The 17,601-nt window shown below is 41.2% G+C and overlaps 1 protein-coding gene across 1 annotated transcript in view; it reads left to right on the forward strand.

Moving 5' to 3' along the window:
- The first annotated feature begins 91 nt into the window (after window positions 1-91).
- The window catches only part of LOC128696625 (cingulin-like), a 31,369-nt gene continuing 13,859 nt past the window's right edge, over window positions 92-17,601 (forward strand). The window contains exons 1-7 of the mRNA XM_053787937.2: window positions 92-228; window positions 1,607-1,799; window positions 2,043-2,234; window positions 2,613-2,747; window positions 5,331-5,429; window positions 5,764-5,951; window positions 8,340-8,518. Coding sequence (XP_053643912.2) covers window positions 1,623-1,799; window positions 2,043-2,234; window positions 2,613-2,747; window positions 5,331-5,429; window positions 5,764-5,951; window positions 8,340-8,499 — 951 coding nt within the window. The 5' untranslated portion in view covers window positions 92-228; window positions 1,607-1,622 and the 3' untranslated portion in view covers window positions 8,500-8,518. The remainder of the gene's footprint in view (window positions 229-1,606; window positions 1,800-2,042; window positions 2,235-2,612; window positions 2,748-5,330; window positions 5,430-5,763; window positions 5,952-8,339; window positions 8,519-17,601) is intronic.

Genomic DNA, 17,601 nt, shown 5'->3' on the forward strand with positions numbered 1-17,601 from the left:
CTGGTCATGGACCGGGCCGCGGGGGTGTTGACTCTCGATACACCCTCCAGGTATACTCCAGGTGTGCGCGACAGAGAGAGAGAGAGGAGACAATGCATGCTTGAAAGTGTGCTCTAATGTTCTGGTACTGTAACAGAGAGGCGGGACGCGACGAGGTAGTGCCAGACCCTCCAGACCCCAGAGTGGTGCCTCACACAGCGATGACCTCCGACCTCTCGACGACCTCAGGTAACGCTTGACCTCAACCTTGCATAACTTTCAAGATTTCAGGTAACACTGAATGACCTTGGTTTTTTTTTTTGTTTTTGTTTTATCTGTGTTAGGGAAGTATGTGGAATTTTTTGCGTGTAGCCGCTACATGGCTGGGGTTTATACTTTATACCTTTGTATTCTCTGATGTTTTTCATAATATTAAGTTTTTATTTATATAAACTATGTTGAATGAATAGGGTTTACATGCTACGGTAATTGAACATAAGTTGCCTTTGGGAGTTGACAATCATTGTTGCAACTTTCTTAGAAAATTAAACTTTTGAGGTATTTTCTTTCACCAGGTTGAGGTGTCATTGTGTTAAGTTAAGACATGTATCCCATTTATTTGTTATTAATATTTTTGTGTCTAAGATGTTACTGCATCACTCATGATAGTGTAATTCCTATGTATCCTTTAATGTTAAGTTATGATGCAATCAGGTTGGTGATGGTTATATTTTGCGGGAGGGGGGGGGGGTGAAATTGTGACAAAAGTTTAAGCCTTCACAGGTATATAACTGGTATAACTGAGTGTATATGGTGTGTGGTGTTAGGGTATCAGAACACTTTTGTCTGTTGTAATCATTTTTGTAAGGGTGAATTGGGAATTTTTTATTTAACTCATTTTGTGTACATTTTAATATAATTTCCACCTTGTATTGTAATGTTTTAAATAAAAAAAAAATGACCTTCCTAGTTAGCAATGATAAAACTCCAGAACAATGATATCTATCGATAATAAATAATGATAACCAGATAAATTAGATGTATTTCGGTCGTTTCAAGATCACATAAACTCAGCTCCCTCTACTTAAACGGTAATTACTTTACGGCGATCCTTTGTTTCATGTAACGGAATGAAAAACTAATTGTCGTAGGCCAGTTGTCATCTAGAAACCCCTGTCAGGAGCTGCTTGTCCTGTTTCCTGACGAACTAGGCACTACCACCTTGGTGCAATTAAAATGTTGACATCTGAATTTTATGCAGGAAACAACGAAAACTACGTCAAGTGTGAGATCACACAGTGCATCATTACATAAACTACCCAACATTACTCATAAATTACCCAAGATTATCGTATAATCTGCCTAACATTCTAAGCAAACGTTTGTTGAATTTAATGTGTGTCACAACCCTCGATAAAGCGACTGTGACACTGAACTGTAACAGTGGGCTTTCCGACTGTAGTGTCTTGATGACTGTGAAGGCATCGTCACACTACACGTTTATTTATTTATTATATATCCCCACAGGGATTGCCTGACTCTTCGGCAACTTCGAAGGACAATAGACAAGAGAACGAACACTGCGGTTGAACGCAAGTAAACAAAATAACCATATATCTTTGGCCAGACTGGGGGAGGAGTCCATGCCGGAGGCGCTGGCGGGGGGGACCAGGACCTGGAGACAGTTCCTGCGATTCCGTCGGCGTCGTCACGACCTGCAGGAGGAGGCTGAAGATGCCGCTACGAAGAGAAGCTCCGCTATAGCCCACCTCCAGGCGATAGAAACCCGTCATCAGTGTCTCCTTCAGGACGCTAAGGAGGTGAGACAAAGTGTAAAAAAAAATAGTTCCAAAGAAAGTGAAGGAAACCAGCTATAATATTCTTCATCTTTAATTAAAAATAGATTTCATAAATATACGAGTGGATTACGGGTAGGAACTGCCTCTCATGGGCCAGTAAATTTACCGAAGTGCTCATTTATCCTTACGTTCCTTTGCAAATATATGAATTAAATTTGGGCTAATCAGTTTACACTTTTAATCCTTTGCCACTTGACGTGTTAGCTGGACGAAGGTGTGTCGAGGACGAACAGTGAGCTGAGGCTACTTGACGAGGACATGGAGCTTGTGCTAGTCCTCAAGAGTGGACAGGTCAAGGTGGACCTCGAGCTCATGACGGAGAGTCTGCAACCGGATTTCAGTGATACCCGACTAGTGCAGCAAGACGAACTCAGCAAACTAGAGACCACTGCTGGGGTGAGACGGATGGGAGTTTTCACGTAGGTCCTCTGGTAACTAGGGACACTCACGTAGATCCTCTAGTAACAGGGACACTCTATATGCTGTTTGGTACCTAAAAATGGCAACAATGCCATCATTATTGCAGCTTAAAATATTACTCTTGAACTCCGAGATAAGTGAAAAATTAATCAGTTGGTGCATCAATCTGATCGCCCTCTGACACACCTGGTTATGTTTCAACCTCTACATGAGTCCTCTATTCTCACTTTATATTTATCCCCTAATTTGTGCTCGTCTTTTTCCTTTTTATTTGTTTTTACCTTATTTATCCTTTTATGTTCCTTCTTTAATTGCCTTCACTTGAGCAGTCGTGTTTCCCCCGCTGTCATACAGAAGTGTGTGGAGGGTGCGTCTGCAGCTGGTGGAGGGGAGAGCGAGGAAGTGGAGGCCCTCAGAACACTCAGAGGACAACTCCAGCTGGAGGTGGAGCTCGCTCGGCAAGACCTCCACCAGATTAACACCTTCAAGGTACAATCTCATGCACTTATGGTAACGCTGCACCACATACAGATCACTCTCAAAGTATACAAGGTGACACTCTCAAGGAACAAGTAACACAAGAAAAATTAATACCACCACGGTTAAGGTTTGGCAAGATGCCTCCACGGAAAAAGTCACATGTTCAAAGAATATATTACCACTATAAAGCTAATGAAAATCCGGATATAGTGAACACTCAAAAAAGATTTATACTCGCATTAATAATTCAAGGGAAAATGAGCCAGTCATTGGAAGGCTAGGCGGGCTATCCATGGTGCTACCAAGGTGACACGAGACGCAACACCTGCCTTCCACGAGGGAGATAATTGGCATAAAATACCGACACGATGGAAAAAAGACATAAATGCAGTATAATGCGATAATTTAGTCAATAAAGGATCGTATTATGCTGCATGCGTATATTTTTCTCCCAGGGACAGGTAGGTCTTAACACCAGATCGTTGTAAATCTAACATTTAAACGTGATCTTACCGCCAGAAACTTTCCACGACTTCTTTAGATTTTGTTTTTAATTCTCTTCTGAAGAAAAAAGACAAGTAGCAGAAAAAACTAATACAACATTTCGCTCTACGTAGTTTTTTTTTTTTTTAGGGGGGGGGGATCATGATTTGATAAAGTTCTACAAAAGAGAGAGATTAGATTTAGATTTTGCCACCGAAGTGGCTAGTTTATTGTGCACCCCATATCCATCCTGTGGACGGTAGCGCGAGAGCATATGGATACACAAAAGGCCTAGGAACTAGGCCCCAAAGGGTTAACAGGAATACATATGGATTTATATCTACATATCTAAAGTTCACTTATCTGTTACAAGCAAATTGCTTAGTATATCTGGTATCTTATTTTCATTAATAAGATATCTTGACATGTCACATAGGTTATTATACTGTCTGTCTCTGTATTCCTCAATAAGTGGACAATTAAGCACATAGTGTTCAAGAGAGTGACCATATGCCTGATCACATAATTTACATTTAGTTTGATCATCATCTGTGTGTCTCCCAAACTGCCAGAAGTACTTGTAACCAAGCCTAAGCCTGGCCACTACAACATCAGTCAGTCTGTTCACATTGCAAGTTGCTCCATAAACATACTTATTTACGTTCATGTTATCATAGTGGGTTATAGATCTCAGGCTTCTAACTGCATTCCTATAACAATCATTTTCATTATTTACTTCTCTCCTAATATTATTCCTAATGCTAGACACAGTTATACCAAAGTTATATTCTACATTTTCCTTCTGGATACTCTTCTTGGCTAACATATCAACTTTATCATGAAGGAGTAATCCAATGTGTGATGGGATCCATAGCAATTGTACATTAATTCCTTTGTCCCTAATTTTTGAGTATCTATACCTGGCTTCCCCAATGAGCATGTTGTTGGAGTCATTATATGAGCCAAGAGCCTTCAATGATGACATAGAATCAGTAATGATGATAGAGTCAAGCTCAGTGTCATAGGTTAGCTTTAGCGCCATTAGGATTGCAAACAATTCAGTTTGCAGTGTAGACGCCCAGTTGTTAATTCCTATGCCTAACTCAACAAATTTATTATCGTTCTTAACTAGGGAGGTGGCAACAAGAGCAGATGCAGCCCTGCCAGAAGACTCCTGTTTAGATCCATCAGTGTATATAACTTGTGATAACTTGTTACTACCAGCTAGGTGAGAAATTTCTTCTTGAGCAGTTGCTCTAACAAGAGATTTAAGGAAGGGATTACTAGCAATGAGCTTCTTGGGAGGGACTTGTAGGTATGTGATATTAAATGAACACATCTTCCATGGAGGGGTGAAATGCTCTTGTTGCCTACAGTGATACAGTTCATGCAGGTTATAAAACTTAATGCAATTGCACGTTTTCACAATCCATTTAGATCTGTGTGTATTTACCTCTAGACACTTGGAAAGATTCACTGTGACAGTGTCTGGTTCGTTTCTCAACATTCTAATACCGAGTACAGTGTTAATTTCGTCCCAGTGATAGGCTCTTCTGCAATCTGTCTCTTTTTTCAAATTGTTGTCGGCGGTAAGTCACTCAGATTCAGTCTGATTCACTACGTTCTTTTTATCTGTGTAAATGACGAAAATGTGAAAACCTGCCTTCAGTTTGTGTCTGCACTCGCTGGCAAGTTGTCTGTGATCGTATCATCCTGTTACCTGCCATTCACTGTTGATCTTGTTGAAGATGGAGGAACTAAAGACTGTAACATCTGTCACACAAGTCGAGTATAATTCAGCAGTGACATTCGCTACAAGGGGCAGATAACAGTGGTGTGGGATATGATTTTCATCCTCCGAGTACTTCTTCATTTGTCATATTAGCCACTGAGTACTTTCTAATTGATCATTTTAGCCACCGAGTACTTCCTGATGGGTCATTTCAGCCACCGAGTATTTCCTGATGAGTCATTTTAGCCAATTAGTATTTCCTAATGGGTTATATTAACCATTAAATGCTTCCTGATGGGTCATTTTAGTCACTAAGTACTCCAGGTGGACTATTTTAAGCACCATTTGTCTGCAAAATACCGACATTGTGTCTCCAGGTTGGTCGTGACGTGCTAGCAGCAGCAACACACGCAGTGGGAGGAGCAGCTCAGGCAGACCCCTCGCAGCTCTACGCTTCCCTACAGCGACTCCAACAGGTACACAACACCATAAAAGTATAAAGAACAAAAAGGCAAAATACCGTAAATGAAACAATACACAAAGTGCACATAGGAGAAAGAAGCGGGTTGTTTGTGTATAGAATTATAGTAACACCTGCTTTTGAACACAGGTATTGTGTGAGATTTATTGGTATTTTTATTACTATTATTAAGTGTATTTAAATATACAATATATATGGTTGGGGCGTGTATTTAGATCTCCGTCTGAGACCTTAGACGGGAGATATTCGAAATATTTACTAAGTACTCGATATTAAAGCCTCGGTGACAGACTGTGAGCGCTTATATGCCAAATTTGTCCCACATACAGCTACATGGGAAGCAGACGCGGAGCATGGTGGCTGTGTGCAGCAGAGTGGAACAAAAGATTAGCAGCAGTCGTCATCGGGTGGCCAGCCTCCAGAGACAGGTGGATATCCTCACGAGGGAGATCGACCAGCTGCAGGAGTGTGTGGCTCAGGCACAGCCAGAGGCTCAGCTGGCTAAGAGAGAGAACAGGTGAGATGAGAAGCAGAGTGCGCGGGTGAGATGAGAAGCAGGGTGCGCGGGTGAGATGAGAAGCAGGGTGCGCGGGTGAGATGATAAGCAGGGTGCGCGGGTGAGATGAGAAGCAGGGTGCGCGGGTGAGATGAGAAGCAGAGTGCGCGGGTGAGATGAGAAGCAGAGTGCGCGGGTGAGATGAGAAGCAGGGTGCGCGGGTGAGATGAGAAGCAGGGTGCGCGGGTGAGATGAGAAGCAGGGTGCGCGGGTGAGATGAGAAGCAGGGTGCGCGGGTGAGATGAGAAGCAGGGTGCGCGGGTGAGATGAGAAGCAGGGTGCGCGGGTGAGATGAGAAGCAGGGTGCGCGGGTGAGATGAGAAGCAGGGTGCGCGGGTGAGATGAGAAGCAGGGTGCGCGGGTGAGATGAGAAGCAGGGTGCGCGGGTGAGATGAGAAGCAGGGTGCGCGGGTGAGATGAGAAGCAGGGTGCGCGGGTGAGATGAGAAGCAGGGTGCGCGGGTGAAATGAGAAGCAGGGTGCGCGGGTGAGATGAGAAGCAGGGTGCGCGGGTGAGATGAGAAGCAGGGTGCGCGGGTGAGATGAGAAGCAGGGTGCGCGGGTGAGATGAGAAGCAGGGTGCGCGGGTGAAATGAGAAGCAGAGTGCGCGGGTGAGATGAGAAGCAGGGTGCGCGGGTGAGATGAGAAGCAGAGTGCGCGGGTGAGATGAGAAGCAGGGTGCGCGGGTGAAATGAGAAGCAGGGTGCGCGGGTGAGATGAGAAGCAGGGTGCGCGGGTGAAATGAGAAGCAGGGTGCGCGGATGAAATGAGAAGCAGGGTGCGCGGGTGAGATGAGAAGCAGGGTGCGCGGGTGAGATGAGAAGCAGAGTGCGCGGGTGAGATGAGAAGCAGGGTGCGCGGGTGAGATGAGAAGCAGGGTGCGCGGGTGAAATGAGAAGCAGGGTGCGCGGATGAAATGAGAAGCAGGGTGCGCGGGTGAGATGAGAAGCAGGGTGCGCGGGTGAAATGAGAAGCAGGGTGCGCGGATGAAATGAGAAGCAGGGTGCGCGGGTGAGATGAGAAGCAGGGTGCGCGGGTGAGATGAGAAGCAGAATGCGCGGGTGAGATGAGAAGCAGAGTGCGCGGGTGAGATGAGAGGTTGGATGCGATAACTACTTAATGGTTAACCATACCCATGATTTTTAAAGAGGTGGACTGATAAGCCAGCGGAAGTCCTCGGTCAAATGACCAAAAGCTCCAGCTGTAGGTCATTGTATGACTAAGACCTGCGTCAGGAAACACTTGTCCTGTTTCCTGACAAACTTTACCAACCATCCAGGTTGGATGCCTGAGGTATGTAATTTATCGTATTCAGTGTACAGTGTAGATCTAATCTTGTGTTGGTCATTCAGAAGGATTGCAGACTCAGTCGCTCCCCTGGATGATCAATCAGGCTGTTGGTTATTGCTACATATGAGAGAATCTCGTGTGGTGAATATGGTGGGTGGCAGAAGGATATGGGTAGATAAAGATTCACTGATTGTTATTATTAGGTTAAACTTGTGATTTTGGCTTGAACAGCAACGCTCTTCTTGCTGAATAAGGCAAACGAAAATTTGTGAATGTAATAATTTCGCAAAAATCATTTTGAAGCTATAAAAAATATATTTAATTGTGTTTGTTTATTATTAAATCATTGTAAACTTATCTAAAATATATTTAGTAGGATTAAGCTAAATTAAACTGCGCTTGTTATAATATGGTTAGATAAGTTTTCTAAGGTTCTTTTGGTACAAAATTATTAATTTTTACATAACATAAATGAAAAAAAATATCTTTAAACGTATAGGAGAATTTTAGAAAGGACTTAATTTTAAATGATTCTTGCAGATTGACCAATTTTACCTATTCGGCACGACATATGTATCATTTACCAAACTGCGGCAGGCCAGGATTCGACCCCACAACACATTCTCCCCACTTGTTTCGTAGTTTCATTGATAAGAGATAAGATAAGATTTCGTTCGGATTTTTAACCCCGGAGGGTTAGCCACCCAGGATAACCCAAGAAAGTCAGTGTGTCATCGAGGACTGTCTAACTTATTTCCATTGGGGTCCTTAATCTTGTCCCCCAGGATGCGACCCACACCAGTCGACTAACACCCAGGTACCTATTTGCTGCTAGGTGAACAGGACAACAGGTGTAAGGAAACGTGTCGAATATATATAATGGTTAAAGAAATATGTAATGAAAGTTTGTTTTATGCCTGATTAAGACATTAAAATAGTCCTGACCGGTTGCGAACACGTAATTTCCAGCTTTAATGGCCATTGCTTAGTAAATAAATTTTAAATCTAAAACACTAACATGGAAAAAATGTTGACATGTACCTTCTTCCTCCTGGGTAGACTACGCCGAGTGATGGCATGCAGTGAGCTGACAGCCCAGGCCAGACACCGCCAAGCAACCATCTTAGACCTGGAACATGAGCTGGACACACTAAGACTCCGTACCTTCCCCATGCTGTGTCGCCCTCCCCTGCCTCCCACACTCTCCTCGCGCAAGTAGACCTCAAGTAATACTTTTGGTACGGAAGTGAAAAAACATTTTAATACTTTATTTCATTTCTGTATACAAAATGTAGTTTACATTTAATAAAATATCGTTAAGCCTATAGATATGTAGATATAAATCCATATGTATTCATGTTAACCCCTTGGGACCTAGTTCCTGGGCCTTTTGTGTATCCATATGCTCTTGCGCTACCGTCCACAGGATGGATATGGGGTGCACAATAAACTAGCAACTTCGGTGGCAAAATCTAAAATCTAATCTAAAATATCGTTAAGCACAAAAGGAAGCCACTAGCATGCCGTGCATTTCGGGCAGTAGAATGCGGTGCATTTATTTATTTCTCTCTGCAGTATACAAAATGTAGTTTATTTTGTTATGCACAAAAGCCACTTGCATGTTGTACAAAGCATTATCCTGGAAGGTTAGTAATACAGGATAGCCCAAGAGTACCAATGGTTGGAGCTTATTTGTACTGGAGTGCTTTCACCCGCTTACCCAAAATGCGACCCAGAACGTTTGACTAACAACCAATTACCTTCTTACTGTTAAGTGAAGTTGTAAGGAAACATGTCCAGTGCTTCCATTCGCTCTGTGTTTGAATTCTCGCCCTTCTGTCGAGAGCCGAAGGCACTACTACTACTTGAGCCACGAGCCACGGAAAAAAACGACGTTCTTATAAGGAAAGGAGACATCTGGAGTGAGGCTAGGACGTCATAGTTTAGTGCCATTGCTAATATGGCCTGGTAGGCAACACCCCTCACACACAGTGTCCGTGGTTCAATCCTTAACAAGGGTGGAAACATTAGGCGTGTTTCTTTGCACCTGCTGTACCGTTCACCTAGCCAGTAGGTACCTGGGTGTTAGTTGACTGGTGTGGATCGCATCCTGGGGGACAAGAGTTAAAGATCCCACTGGAAATAAATAAGAGTCCTCGATGACGCACTGAGTTTCTTGGGTCATCCTTTGTGGCTAACCCTCCGGGTTCAAAAATCCGAACAAAATTTTGTCTTACTATCATATTATAACCAAGACATTGCCATTGTTATTTTTTACTTATTATTCTTTTGGTACTTTAATTTGTGAATTTTATTTTGTCAATTTAAATCTAGTTATACTCTTGATCTTGTCAACAACATATACCAGACTCTAGTGCAATTGCAAGTACCATTTCAATTTGTATTTTTATATTATAAGTTTATATTATAATTCCTACTCTAAGATTGTTTTCATATCTTAGTGACTATATTGTGTGTGCAATTAGTGTATATTTCAATTATATTATTGTTCAAGGCCCTTAACTATCTTTTGCTAAATAGTACCAACTACCTCATATATTTTTTTTTTTCTACTTTTTTTATTATTTTGCTACCTTAACTTGCATATTTTATCTTGTCAATTTAAATCCAGTTATACTCTAATTCTTGTAAACAACTTATATAAGACCTTAGTGCAATTACAATTGAGAGTCTTGTGCCTTTTTTATATTATTAGATTAAACTCAGTTGTACTATAGCTCATTCTAGCTCAATACATAGTCAATACCAAATTCATTATATTAGACCATAGTGTAATTACTAGTGAGAGTCTGGTGCTATTTTTAATTTGTATTTTTATATTATTAGATTAAACCTAGTTGTACTATTGCTCACTCTAGGTCAATACATAGACTATACCAAAGTCATTACATTAGACCTTAGTGCAATTACAAGTGAGAGTCTTGTGCTATTTTTAATTTGTATTTTTATATTATTAGTTTATACCTAGTTGTACTTTAGCTCATTCCAGCACAACACATAGACAACACCAACTCCATTATGTGTATTAGTGACTATACTCTACATGACCAAAATGCTATAGCTATATACTTGTCCAAACTTCCCACCACTACAGATATCAGTACTAAAACTCAACCCACAACTCAGGATATAAATAACCATAATTTAAACCTAGAAGATGACTGATCACGTTGACCCTGATCTAAACCTCCATAATCTGACACACAATCAAAACCTATTGGAAAGTAACTGCCTTTACTACACAGCATCACAAGCCAGCACTATCCTAAACAATGCTAAAAGTCTATCAGTACTTAACTACAACATCAGGTCCTTAAGCAAACACTATGATGACCTCCTGGCACTCCTTGAATCACTAAAGACACCCTTCTCCTGCATTATTCTTACTGAGACCTGGCTTAAGCAGGACATAATAGATATCTACCCTCTACCAGGATACACAGCAATCCACAACTGCAGACCATACCAAGTTGGGGGTGGTATTGCAATCTATTACTCTAACCAATTATCTTGTATTAGCACCACTTGCTTTAGTGATGAATATGGAGAATACATTTTTGCTAATTTTACTGTAAAAAACCTTAAGACGCCTATAACAATCGGTGCCATTTACCGGATACCCCACACAAACATCCCAAATTTCAGTGAGAAACTAAAGGCACTAATAACAAACAGACAAATGAATAAGCACCACCTTCTCTTAGCTGGAGACTTCAACATCAACCTTGGCCTACTAGATGATCAGCCTGTAACTGATTTCATCAACAATATGAACAACACACTTCTCATACCAACAATAACTAAACCAACCAGGCTCACTGAAACGAGTGCAACCATAATAGACCACATATGGACCAATATACTAGCCCCCCTTAAATCAGGGATAATCACAGATAGCACTACAGACCACTACCCTACCTTCCTCTTGACAAACATTAGTAAACCACCACTTGAATACAATAAAGTTTCATTTAGACTCCATGATGAGGCCTCAATAAGGAAGTTCACAGCTGACCTAGAGACTGTTGACTGGCCTACAGAATTCTCCAAGGCCAATGGTATTGACGACTGGACAGACATTTTTCTTAACAAATTACTTAGACTATACAACAAACATTGTCCTATAAAAACGAAACAGATCACAAACAAACGGCTTGGTTGCCCATGGCTAACCAGCACCATTCTGAAATCCATTGATAAGAAACACCATTATGAAAAGCAATATAGACAGGGCTTAATACACAAAGATATTCTTAAACACTATTCATCAGTCCTCACCAAAGTAATAAAGAAAGCCAAACAACTATACTACTCCAGTAGATTCACTGACACAAGAGGAGATATAAAAAAGACCTGGAAAACACTCTCTCAGATTCTAGGGACCCAAAAACTGAAAAAACCAAGAATATTGCCCTAACTAAACCTAATGAAACACCACTGCATCCCACTGACACAGCTAACAAGATAAACGACTTCTTCTCAACCATAGGTTCTAATCTCGCCAATAAAATCTCACGCACCAATGCCCATGCCGGGGACTACCTAGATGGGAATTTCCCAAATTCCTTCTATCTTGCTCCAACTGAGCCCATGGAAGTCACCGAGATTATAAAGTCACTTAAAAATAACTCAGGGAATCTGTCTCATGTCCCACCATTATTGTACAAGAGAGCGGCCCATGTCCTCTCGCATGCTGTCTCATTACTTTTCAACAAGTCACTAGAAACTAGCACCTTCCCGAAACTACTCAAGACGGTAAGGGTTACACCAATACATAAAGGTGGTGACCCTACAGATTTAAACAACTATAGGCCAATATCAAACTTACCATTCCTATCCAAAACCTTTGAGAAACTCGTGCACAGGAGACTATATTCATTTATAACGGCACAAAACTTACTCAACCCCTGCCAATTTGGATTCAGGAAAAATAAAAGCACTAACGATGCAATCACTATCGATAATGAGGTATGCCATGAAACATCTAAGGTGGCAAATTGCTTTAATTCATACTACACATCTGTTGCATCAACACTAGTAAGTAAACTACCAGCTGCATCAGATACCTTTAACACAAACTCTGATAAGTTTCAAACATACTATACCAATAAAGGGGTAACCCCAAACAGTTGTCAACTAGTAAGTGTATCTCATGACTTTATTCAAAAAGAACTAAGCAGGTTAAACCCAACTAAGAGCACAGGCCCTGATAACATCCCGTCTAAGTTCCTAAAAGATGGTGCTTCTGAACTGTCAATCCCTATTGCTCACATAATAAATCTATCAATCACCACTAATACCGTACCGGAGGGGTTCAAGGAGGCCAGAGTTACTCCTATCTTCAAGAAAAATAGTAGGTCTGATGTAAGCAACTATAGGCCTGTTAGTATACTCAGTATAATATCTAAAATGGAAGAGAGGGCGGTGTATTCTCAAGTAGTTAAGTACCTTAATGACAACAACATTCTCCATAGCTATCAATCGGGCTTTAGAAGATCCTACTCAACCGACACCTCCCTTATTAATCTGATGGATTACCTGAGAACTGAAATGTCAAAGGGGAACCTCATAGGTATGGTAACCTTAGACCTGCAAAAGGCCTTCGATACTGTCAACCACAATATATTATGTAATAAACTTCAAGCTATCGGTATAGGTTCTGTAGACTGGTTTAAGTCCTACCTTAGCAACAGGAGACAAATAGTCAAAATCAACAAAACAGAATCAGAACCCCTGCCGATAACATGTGGAGTCCCCCAAGGTAGTATTCTGGGTCCCTTATTATTCTTATGTTATGTCAATGATATGCCTATCAGTGTCAAGTGCAAACTCCTACTGTATGCAGATGACAGTGCTCTGTTAGTGTCAGGTAAAGACCTACAAGATATTGCTAATGTTTTAACACTGGAACTGGAGTCCTGCAGCAAATGGTTAGTAGACAACAAACTATCATTACACCTCGGGAAAACTGAAGCCATACTCTTTGGCACGAAACATAAACTGAGAAGGGTAAATAACTTTAATGTTCAATGTAATGGGGAGCCCATCACTTTGGTTTCATCAGTAAAATATTTGGGAATCCCCTTTGACCCATGCATGTCAGGAGAATTGATAGGGAACAGTGTAGTAAAGAAAGCGAATGCCAGACTGAAGTTCCTGTATAGACAAGCATAGTGTCTCCCTACTGAGGCTCGCAGGACCCTATGTCTAGCCCTTATACAATGCCATATGGATTACGCATGCTCTTCTTGGTACTCTGCCTTGACAAAAAAAACTGAAAGATAGACTGCAAATCACCCAGAACAAAATCGTAAGATTCATCCTGGGGCTGGGACCAAGAGAACATGTAGGCCAGGATGAATTACAGCAGTTGGATATGCTGAATGTTGAAGACAGAGTAAAACAACTGAAGCTAAATCATGTTTATAAAATTGCTCACAAACAGTGTCCAGAATATCTTGCTGTCAATTTTGTCAAGGTTGGGAACCAAAGCAATCATAGTACTAGGGGGAGAGAGCACAACTTTGTAGTACCCACAGCAATAAAGGAATGGAACAGACTACCCGCACATGTCAAAGCCAGTCATAGCATGAACCAGTTCAAGAAGAGTGCCAAAAGGTGTCTGATGAATGTAGCTACAGAAAGGGAGGGGAATGATTTTCTATTTTTTATCTAACATACGTGTAAATTTTACCTTATTCCTAGTAATGACCCTCGTATTGTAGATAGTCTTAATGACCCTCGTGTAGTAGATAGTCTTTTTAGTATGATAATAAGATGTTATCTTCATTATAGAATAATAAGAAAATATTATAACCTTTATATTATAATAATAAGGTAAAAGGACCCCAATGGAAATAAGTCACTCTGTCTGACTTTTTTGGGTTATCCTAGGTTCTCTACACATATGTTGCTATGTATGATAATTCTATGTAACTGTATTTGTGTATACCTGAATAAACTTACTCACTTACTTACTTACTTACTTACTTACTTAATCATAAAAATGCTAGATCTGCTTTACACAGCATTGGAAAATAAGGAATATCCACTAGGAATTTTTATTGACCTAAGAAAAGCTTTTGACACAGTAGACCACGGCATCCTACTCCACAAACTTGACCATTATGGTATAAGAGGCCATGCGCTTGCATATTTCAAATCTTACCTTACTAATAGGTATCAGTATGTCACCATTAAAGACACAGCATCAACAACACAACCACTTGATACTGGAGTTCCGCAGGGAAGTGTCCTTGGTCCCCTGCTCTTCCTCATATACATCAATGATCTTCCAAACGTATCTCAACACCTGAACCCCATTCTCTTTGCTGACGACACGACTTATGTCATCTCTCACCCTAATCTTGCCACCCTCAACACCATTGTTAATGAGGAGCTGCTCAAAATATCGACTTGGATGACAGCCAATAAACTTACGCTTAACACTGACAAAACCTACTACATTATGTTTGGTAGCAGAGCAGGAGATGCGCAAATTAACATTAAGATCGACAACACTCTAATTGCCAGGCATAATGAGGGCAAATTCCTAGGCCTATACCTTGACAACAACCTGAACTTCAGCACCCATATCCAACACATAACCAAAAAAGTATCCAAAACGGTTGGGATCCTCTCCAAGATACGATACTACGTGCCGCAAACTGCCCTTCTCACACTATACCATTCACTTATATATCCATACCTCACCTATGCTATATGTGCTTGGGGTTCAACTGCAGCAACACACCTAAAGCCAATAATAACCCAACAAAAAGCCGCAGTAAGAATAATCACTAAATCCCATCCCTGGCAACACCCCCCCCCACTCTTCATAGATCTAAACTTACTCCCTGTTCAGTACATCCACACTTACTACTGTGCAATCTACATCTACAGGACCTTAAATTCCAATATTAACCTTGACCTAAAACGCTTTCTTGATAGTTGCGACAGAACCCACAGGCACAATACCAGACACAAACATCTCTATGACATTCCCCGTGTCCGACTAAACCTTTACAAAAATTCAATGTATGTCAAAGGCCCTAAAATCTGGAACACCCTACCTGAAAATTCTAAAACTGCAGACACATTCATCACCTTCAAAACTACCATCAGAAAACATCTTATCTCCCTGATACACCCTGTCAACTAATTACACGAATACCACCTGGTGGTTCACACTTACACTCACTCACCCATTTGACCATAAACAGAAATATTAATCTCAGTCCCAAAATAATGAATCTTAACTAGTCATAAGTTGGCCTGTGATACTCCAATACTGAAACTATGTATAGTGCCAAAACAAAAGCATTCACATTGCTAAACTCACAAACTAGTATTTATTCACTTAGCCATAATACCAACTTACCTCATAATTTTGTAATATTTTAAACTTAAGATTTAATTTAAGTCTGCCCGAAATGCCTAGCCATGCTAGGTGTTCTAGTGGTACACTCTGTAATTATTATTTTACTACATGTAAACAATACAATAACCAAATTCTGTAAACTCAGCATTGTAATCCTTATAGAGAATAAACTTTGAATTGAATTGAATTGTCTATCAAGAGCCAAGAGGATCCGGGTTTAATCTTGATAGGAAGCATTATGTATGGGCAAGCCCCCATAAACCTGCTGCTTTTGTTCACCTAGCAGTAAATGGATACCTGGTAGCGAGTCGACTGTTGTGGATCGCATCCTGGGAGGACTACAATGAACCACAATGACTTACTAACCCCTGTATGGGTTTAATAGTAGTGGCTTGACATCGTATTTTCTCTTACTTGGTCAGTCCTAGTAATGGACATAGAAAACGAACCATAACAAAATTAAGAGCACTAACTTGGCTGTTTAACTACTATGCTTATATAATAATAATCTTTATTTCTACATGTACAAGATATACAGGCCTAGCTGATATCAATGACATACTACTATATAGAAAGTCCCTTGTTATGCAGAGCATTTCAACTAACATCCAGGTATCCAGTTTACTGATGAGTGAGCAGGGACAGCAGGTGTCACAAAGAGCGTCTTCTCAAACATACTACTACAGAGCATGCTAGATCCCCCTCTAACCGCTGGTCTGTTTCTGGTGTCATAAACACCATCCCTGTCTCTTATGCAGACGTCACTACACAACTCACCGCACAAGGAAACACCAGATTCCTCACACACACAACACAACTCGAGGTCTACCTGGAGGGTATTCCGGGGATCAATGCCCCCCTGGCCCGGTCCTCGACCAAGCCTCCCGGTGGATCAAGACCTGATTAACTAGGTTGTTACTTCTGGCCGTACGTAGTCCAACGTACGAACCTCAGCCCGACTGATCCGGCTCTGATTTTAGGTATCTGTCCAGCTCCCTCTTGAAGACAACCAGGGGTCTATTGGTAGTTCCCTTTATGGCTGGTGGGAGGCTGTTGAACAGTCTTGGGCCTCGGACACTTACGGTGTTTTCTCTTAGTGTACTAATGGTGCCCCTACTTTTCATTGGACGTATGTTGCATAGCCTGCAAAAAGTTTTTCTTTCGTAGGGAGTGATTTGTATGTGCAGATTAGGGACCAATGCCTCTAGTATTTTCCAGGTGTAGATTATGATGTATCTCTCTCGCCTGCGTTTCACTGAGTAAAAGTCAAGTGCTTCCAAGCGTTCCCAGTAGTTAAGGTGTTGGATGGAACTGATATGTTCAGTAAAGGTTCTCTGTACATTTTCTAGATCTGCGATTTCATCTGCCTTGAATGGAGCTGTCAGTGTACAGCAGTATTCCAGCCTAGAGAGAACAAGTGATTTAAAAAGGATCATCATTGGCTTGGCATCTCTTGTCCTGAATGTTCTCATTATCCATCCTATCATTTTCCTCGCAGATGTGATAGTGGCACTATTATGATCCTTGAAGGTGAGATCCTCAGAAATTACCACTCCCAGGTCCTTCACATCACTTTTCCGCTCTATTGTGTGACTAGAGTTTGTAGTATAATCAGTTCTAGCTATTATTTCCTCCAGTTTTCCATAACGGAGTAGTTGGAATTTGTCTTCATTGAACATCATATTGTTCTCCGTTGTCCATTAGAAAACTTAGTTTGTATCTTCTTGGAGATCTGCCGTGTTCTCAGTGGATGACACTCTCATGCAAAGAATGATACAGTGCTATGGTTTACATCTCTGTCTGTGTCTAATATGAGGATGAGGAACAGGATGGGGGCGAGTGAAACAGAGCTCTTCACTATGGCAGCTTCCGATTTAATTCTATATACCACTACTCTTTGTGTTCGATTGGTTAAAAAGT

The sequence above is a fragment of the Cherax quadricarinatus genome, chromosome 46 (assembly GCF_038502225.1).
Source record: "Cherax quadricarinatus isolate ZL_2023a chromosome 46, ASM3850222v1, whole genome shotgun sequence".
Lineage (NCBI taxonomy): Eukaryota > Metazoa > Arthropoda > Malacostraca > Decapoda > Parastacidae > Cherax > Cherax quadricarinatus.